At 35.5% G+C, this 8,196-nt stretch overlaps 1 protein-coding gene across 1 annotated transcript in view; it reads right to left on the bottom strand.

Moving 5' to 3' along the window:
* Positions 885 to 8,196, bottom strand: part of LOC109230147 (traB domain-containing protein-like) — a 14,704-nt gene continuing 7,392 nt past the window's right edge. Inside the window, exons 2-9 of the mRNA XM_019395675.1 lie at positions 8,060 to 8,114; positions 7,877 to 7,932; positions 6,216 to 6,299; positions 5,943 to 6,047; positions 3,505 to 3,618; positions 3,296 to 3,396; positions 1,454 to 1,565; positions 885 to 1,277 (exon numbers count right to left, since the gene is read on the bottom strand). Coding sequence (XP_019251220.1) covers positions 1,149 to 1,277; positions 1,454 to 1,565; positions 3,296 to 3,396; positions 3,505 to 3,618; positions 5,943 to 6,047; positions 6,216 to 6,299; positions 7,877 to 7,932; positions 8,060 to 8,114 — 756 coding nt within the window. The 3' untranslated portion in view covers positions 885 to 1,148. The remainder of the gene's footprint in view (positions 1,278 to 1,453; positions 1,566 to 3,295; positions 3,397 to 3,504; positions 3,619 to 5,942; positions 6,048 to 6,215; positions 6,300 to 7,876; positions 7,933 to 8,059; positions 8,115 to 8,196) is intronic.

Raw genomic sequence — 8,196 nt, 5'->3', positions numbered from 1 at the left:
TTAAAGATACCAATCTATCATACTCTAATGTGAATGGGAACTTAACAATGCACTGTGGAGAACAACTATAGTGTACTGAGTTATTCCACGACAACCTCACCCCCTCCCCACCCACCCCTCTCCAAATATAATGCCAACTCTAATTTTTCGCTTTCAGACATTATGGCAAAATACAAAAAAAGTTAAGTAAACAAATATTTCTGAATGAGTAAGGAAAATAAAAAGGATGCCGAAAACTGAATTTTTGAAGAAAGAGTGAACCTCCTAAAATAAGCAAAAAATCTGTGCGAATGGTACAATAATTGGAGGGTACAAATTTGATATATATATATATATATATATATATATATATATATAGCACAGTTAATTATTCGCTATACTCTCCAATTATTGTGGGCCAGTCAATTAATGCGCTATACATTAACGGACAAACGTGTTATTAAGGTATAGCACATGTATTAAATGTGCTATACATAAAAAAAATCGGCAGTAATATATATATATATATATATAGCACAGTTAATTATTCGCTATACTCTTCAATTATTGTGGGTCAGTCAATTAATGCGCTATACCTTAACGGACAAACATGTTGTTAAGGTATAGCACATGTATTAAATGTGCTATACATAAAAAAATCGCCAGTAATTTTTTTCACCTATTTTGGTGCTTCGAGTCCAAAGAAGTACGTAACACTTTGGTTCCGAACTCCTTTTTCGAGCATCTCTTAGGATTTGATTTGCCTAGTACTCTCATTTCACCAAAAATAACTACGGCGCCTGACAACTGATGGCTAAATGACGGAAATACAACTAAATCGAATTAAAAATGTACTGCAGGAAATGTGTAGAGGAGTAGATGCGCTACTAGAGAGAGACGATAGATCGAGTCAAGTTTGAGAGAGATGAAAAGCGGGCAAATTTTAGCATCAATATTCCTGTTGCTGTTCAAGAATTTGAAGAATCTTTCTCAAAGTCAAATTTGACTTACCAAGCCCCAGGAAATTTTTCAAAAACAATAATTTTCCATTTCCAGCAGCAGGACAGATTAGAGTTGAATCTATGACCTCAGCACCTATGCGTATCAAACTTGTATGACCTCCTTAAAATACATGAAATTAGAGACACTTCAATCTGAAACCACTGATTTTATTTCTTGCTTGAAGTATAAATGCCAGATATTATGGCCACTCCTGCGACTGCAACTCCGAATATTGACAAGATTCTTGTGACAGAGATGGCAGGTTTCTGTGAAGGAATTGTGAGTAGTAACTGAACCTGTGGCAGCAAATTATAAACAAAGAATGTCAATAAATAAGTACAAGGTTCAAATTCAGCCTGTAAACTTTAAATATGCGACTAGGAAAGCCACAAAATTTTGCTTCCAGATGCTTTGGAGTTTACAGGAGGAAGCATAAGTTCAATCTAACTACACTATCAACAACTTTTATCACCTCAATGGGTTGTTTCCAGTTCTGCTTGATTCCTGGCAGGTGACCCTTCCCTACGACTGCTACAACAGAGTTGTGTTCACCAGCAACTCTTAGTAATGTCGATGACATGTACCTGTAAGAACAGAAAAAGGCAGATCTCTAACATTTGTAAAACAGTATTTACACTGATCATCAAAAGACAAAATAAAGTGTCGGGTTCATTGTCATCCTTCAAAGATTTTGACTTAAATGCAAGGAAGACCAAAATTACCATAGATCTCCAGAATTTGACTCGGCAAATAATACTGTTTGAAACATATGAACAAATACAGCGTGTGGGCGTAAATGCAATTATAAAAACTCCCGCAGTTGAATACTAGTGATTGATAGCGATAAAAAATAAGTAATCTGATAAGCTTAAAATGTATCTTGTTAGCTTAAGTTGCAACAAACGCATCAAGAAATGTTTCATCTAATAATAGTCCGTCTCAACCCAGAACCCACCCCTTAACATTGGTACACATAATCCAACAGTGTTATCAAAAGCGAAAAGCGTAGAAAAGCTCTAACGTTCGTTGGAGCTTTAAGCGCAAAGCGCAAATATAGCATGCGCTTTAATGAAGAAAGGCGCAAATGGAGAAAAAAGTACAAATATGTAAGCACGAATAAGAAATATATGGACAAAGAAATTGAAAAAGAATTACGATAAAGTGATATATCAATTGTTTAGTGTCGCATTTTCAAGATTATGCTCGTCGGCAAGGAAAAATATGCCTTAGAGCCCTGATGACAACGCTGAAGTGCCACTAAGCAAGGCGAAGCACTCAACATGTGCATGGCTTAAGCGCGATTTTGACAACATTGAATCCAACATTATGCGATGAAACTTTTGATACAAGGAGTGTGTCTTTTTTCACTTGGCTAATTATTGACCAGACATTTTTACACTTAACAACAACATAGGACGGAGTTTCTATTTAAATTAAACGAGCATGTTAATTCATTTGACTAACTTAGCATACCTTCTCATGCTAATTTCTACTCTAGCTAGCCACCAAAAACAGAAATTCTGTTTAAGCCTGAGGCAACCCGGTGCAATAATATCCCACTATGCGCGAGGTCCCGGGAAGGGTCGGACCACAAGGGTGTATTGTACGCAGTCTTACCCTGCATTTCTTTCACGGGTTGAACCCGTGACCTCCAATTATTAAATGCTTGCTTTTACTTAGGAAAACTGGAAGTGAACAAAGGATATAATATGCAATAACTGATGATTATACCTATATTGAGATCATGAACAGCTTGAGAAAATACTACTCACCAGAAAATTAATAGAGCTTATATTAAGGTAGCCCTTATTCCTATTTAAAACTTCCTTTTCTCTTTGACTTTTACAAAGTGACTAACACCAATATATGTGAAGCTACTTCTCCCAAAAGTATATAATTAAATGTATCGTCATTGTTCCATACATTATTAAACGGAAATAGGCCGCCTCCAAACACATATTGCAAGTTCTATTAGTGCCAAACTACATGTAGAAAGCCAGATAGTTAGACACAGAACTCACTTTCGAGTATGTGGAGTAACAAATCAGATTCAAATTTTCCAAATTTGTGTTTTGAATGACAAATGCAACAAGCTCTCTAAATCTGATGTAACACTGGCCAGGACTTGATGACAAGTACCTGATTTTAGACCCATGCCAGTTAAAAAAACAAGAAAATAGCATAAGCCTATGGCAGGTAGCAACATTTTTTGACCATACAGACAAAAAGGAGATGGAGTGGGGGTAGAGAGCTAGAGGCAGAAAAGCATTTTAATTACAAGCAGTGTGTTTTCTTGTAAGTTAAAGGTGCTTACAGATCTCGCTCATGAACTAGGGTAGTCCAAAGAGTGGGGAAGTGCTTGCTCATTTCCTGAATTACAAGAGTCAGCATGTCGACATCATCCATTTCCTTCAGCTGCTCAACAGCAGAAGTCCAATACCATGTAAGTAACATAAGATATTCTTCACAAATCCAATATGCAGAGAGGGGAAACCCCATAAAATATTATGCAAGGGAACCTACCATCTTGTTGAGATCTTCCGGATTTGGTAAGAATAATGCTTGGAAAAATAAGGAGAACAAGAATTTTGTTTTGTGCCAAAGCGGCATTTTTGCCCATGTTCTTCGCAATGTTATCTGTTCATAAAATTGGTAACATTTGACAGGTTAATAAAAAACCGAACTGCGTAATTTGAGTCATTAAATGGTTATAGCATCAGATAGGGATTAAGGATTAGGCTTCAAACTGAAGTTCAGAACTAACAAGACGAGAAATCTACTCAATATATGATAAAACTACTTCAATAAAATAAAGATGAAAACCAGGTTTCACATTTGCAAGAAAGCAAGACATTGAACAGGAACTATAAATATGCTTTCTCCTACTGGGAACTAGACAAAACAGAACGTAATTGTAGTCCTGCAAGAGCACTAGAGTATCAGGAAGCTTAGGGGTGTTCATAAAAACCCGAAAAACCGAACCAAACCGAAAACCAAACCAAACCAACCAAAAAAACCGATACATTTTGGTTTGGTTTGGTTTTGGTTTTGAATTTTAAAAACCGATCAAATTTGGTTTGGTTATGGTTTTAATCAGAAAAAAACCGAAAAAAAACCGAACCAAACCGACTATAGGAGTAGCTATTTCAAATTCATTATTACATCTATATATATGTATATTTTTATACAGAGTTTCAAAAATTTTATGGTAAATGTTAATAGTTTGCACTTTTAGCATAGTTCTTTACCTTTACATTCTAATTTGATTGGTAGTTTTCTTTTGTTAAGTGTAAGAATCCATTTCGTGTTAAAAATAATATATTTTTAATTGAGTCCTTAAATTATTCATCACTATTTAATTCAATTATCATCAATATATCTTGATAAATAATAGATTTCTAAAAGGGCAATTGATTTGATAGTGTTACGTTGAAAATGTGGTCGCCGAAATATGTGTTTGGTAGTGTATGTCGTATATTTAAGAAAAAACCGACAAATAACCGAAAAAACCGAAAAATCGACAAAATCCGACATAAACCGAATCGAGAAAAAACCGACTTAATTGGTTTGGTTTGGTTCTAATATTTGAAAAACCGACTTACTTGGTTTGGTTTCTTTTTCGGGGAAACCGATCCAAACCGAACCATGAACACAAGATTTATCTTTTTACAGCTCCAATTCCATAAGTGAAGTAGTACATCTTTTTTCTTTTTTCTTTCTTTTTGGTATTTGATTTGTTTTTTGGAAAAAAAATTATAGACTTAAGAAAATACATAGTCCAAGAAAATGCTTAGAATATATGACAAGAAAAGTAATTTAACAATTCTTGGTTAAAGAAAATGTTTAGACTCCCCAAATAGTAAGGATGGTCAAGAAGCAATAAATAAGAAACAATAACAAACAGGTCTGCAGTCTCTCTTTTTTTTTTTTTTTCTTTTTTGATAAGGAAAAATGGATCCGAATGATTTCGGGGGATTAACAGGTCCTGCAGTTTTTGGAAAAGCCAAATTATCAGAAGGTTAGTTATTGAGTTGGATAGTACTCATTCCGTCAAACTTAACATTAACTAGACGCACAAATTAATGGTTGGAGAAACCAATTAGGAGAGACCGTGGTAGTTATTAAGGTTACTGGGGCTTTAATTATGCACCTATTCCCGAGGTTTATACTCTCTCGGTCCTATAATTTCAATAGCATCCATTGTTTTTTAACTTGATCAATTTTTAGTCTAATACTAGATCAATTTATGTACTCAAAATACATGAAATTTTTAATAACTTACAATTGTTTCCTTTCTTGGCAGACTCTTGGGAATCGAAAAGGAAAACGATTATGGAATGGAAGGAATAGCTTCCTTTTTCTTTTTCAATCAAAGGAAGAACGTTTTGATATTTATTGATGAAAAAGTACTATCAATCCTAACAGAGAGTTAATACCGACTAAATGATACCACATTGCTAGAAATCAATCAAGAATGTTATTTTGAGATAGATCCAAAAGATTTGCTAAACATCAAAAACACTTGAAAGACTTTCATAACTGTAATCCCCCGAAATTAATAAATCCCCAATGAAGCAACAATGCCAAAAAAACCATGCAGCATTCTTCCGGTAAAAGCCAAAACCACTTAATGTAAATTACTTTTTGCCCTTAATCGATCTACGATAAAAGCAAATTATTAGATGAAACTAAATTACTTGTTATTCAATTGTATTATCCACGGAAAGAGACCGAGAGACATGAATGGAGCATTTCGTACTTTATTTTAGTTCTGATTTCACTAAAATGAAAAGGACAGCAACCCAATTTAGATCATGATTACTAGGGATATGTTTTAAGATTTGATGCAAAGTCATTTGTCCACCGGAGAACGCCATACACTTGCAAACTTAAGATATTATAGACGAACCAGAATTTAAGCTTAATATCTTCAAACATTCGAATTGTGCAAAGCATCTTACTTGTACGGGACGGTCACCAAGTATCACCTTTCCGCCGTACTTCATTGCTTCTTCATAGGCCACACGGAACTCAGCCCCAGGCACAACCTCAAGCTTGTTAGCAACCTAAAACATGAAGAAAATCAAAATAACGATCCCTATGCCAACCCAAAAGGGGAAACAAGAGAGAGGGGGGGTGGGGGTGGGGGTGGGGAATACAAGATGAAAGACACTATATAGGAAGTAAAGTAAAATTTTCAAACCATGTACAATACATTTAGAGGTTAAACATACCTTAGCAAGAAACCAGCTATAGAGTATCCCAAATGGATTTTGATTTTTCTTCCACATATCCATCATTTCCCTCATAGTTGGTACCTGGCACAGTCAGGAGCGGGAGTATTAGAAATTAATCCAAAGAAGTGAAAGATGAAGACCAGCAATACCATCTCATACTGTACAGTGGTTTCGTGGAACAGGGTGAAATTTGGAGGTATGGAGTGACTGATCTCATCATATCCTTGATGCCAAAAGGTAGGCCAGCCACAGTCGTCCTATGCTTTCTGTTATCCTAAATATATGGGACTATATTCCAAGGGGATTCATATTACAAATCCCAGGATAAGAGTCCCAACATATAAGAACTTTTAAAAGAAAAAAAAAAGATGTCCTTGACTTTACTGACCAGATGATAACATTCTTCTTAGTCTCACTGGCATTTACATAAAGCATTTTTAGCTTTATTAAATTATAGTATATTTTACTAATAGGTGTAAAACCTCTTAGTTCTTCTTGGCAGCATATTTCTTTTTTACGTTATTTACCCAAACCAGGAAATTTATCTTTTATATGAGTATGTCCCATGATCCCATCCATAAATCCTTCCGCGTTCCAAACAACAAAATGAGTTTTGCGGGAAAGCTCACTCAAAGGTTTCTGTTTTGCCACTGATCAATTTTGTTTCAACATACCTATCCTATGCACCATGAGTTTCCTCCCCCATTCCTTCAACAAACAACACTGACTCACCATAGTTCTCCTCCTCTTTTTTTTTTTTTTTTTTGATTTGCACCGGGTGTCCGAGTCTCTTAGAACCCCGACTAATCCCGGGGGTGCACAGGCCCTCGGCAAGGAGTTTCCCGCAAGTGCACCACGGTTAATTCAGGTTTTACCCAATCCGATGGCCCTCAGAAATTGTTTGCACCCTCCTCTTTCTTACACTATCATCACTAATATTGCATTTCACATGTGCACCAATTAAAGAAAGCTATTTTTCCTGGTGCTTTATTATCCCATACTATCTTCAAAAGCTCCCTCCTACCCTAAATACCTATTAGCTCCTTATAATAGAAACTTACCATAAATGACTTTGCCCTTCTTCCCCTCCATGCCTTCCTATCTTCCACTTCATCATATATAGGCCACTCACTTAATTGTATGAAGAAATTCCACAATCCCCTCCCTTTCCCAGTATTAGTAGTGTCACCGAGAAAAACTCCTTTTCCCCATTCAAGGAATTTTTGTATTTCGGACCTTGATTGCTTTTATAACAGATTTTTTCTTTTTATTCAGAAAGAGAAACAGATTCCCAATTATGACTAACTTGTAAATTTTACCTTATCAAAAAAAAAAAAAAATTATGACCAACTTGTAGTTCTTGAAGCACCAAAGCACAATAAAAAGACAGACAACCAAAGTAGGTACCTTGCAATGAGAAAGCAAACAATTGGACTGAATTATAAAGAGAAGGCATCAGGTACAAAAAGCACACTAACGGTCTGTATCAAATTGAAAACTAGTAAAAATTCCGAGAAGAAAAATAAATAACAGAGGAAACTTCTCTACATGGTAAAAGAAACTCAAGAAATAGAAACTTCATGTTTGGCTCGGCCCAAGATGAACTCTTTACGTATCTGGAGAGGGATAAAGATATATGTCAGAGATGAAAGTCCAACCTTTAAATTATGAGGTGTAAGCACAGCCACACGACCTGAGCATAACTCCAAGAAAAACAACCTATCATCAATAAACCAGAATCAACAAAAAACTACTGTGGAAAGCCTAAAAAATAGAAGAAAAATTGGCAAGCTAAAAGCAGGCTGCTACCAATTACTCAAATACAAAAGTCAAAAAGAAAGCAACCTGCGGTTTCAAAAAAAATTGAATCACGGCTTCGACTTCTTGGCAGGATTCCTGTGACCATGCATTGAAAACTTATGTGATTATACAAACCCTCTATAAGACTCATTCTATTCTATAATTCGATGAATACACT

Source organism: Nicotiana attenuata, chromosome 7 (assembly GCF_001879085.1).
Source record: "Nicotiana attenuata strain UT chromosome 7, NIATTr2, whole genome shotgun sequence".
NCBI lineage: Eukaryota > Viridiplantae > Streptophyta > Magnoliopsida > Solanales > Solanaceae > Nicotiana > Nicotiana attenuata.
Note: the sequence above shows the minus strand (reverse complement) of the source record. Positions and strands in the feature narration are given on the sequence as shown.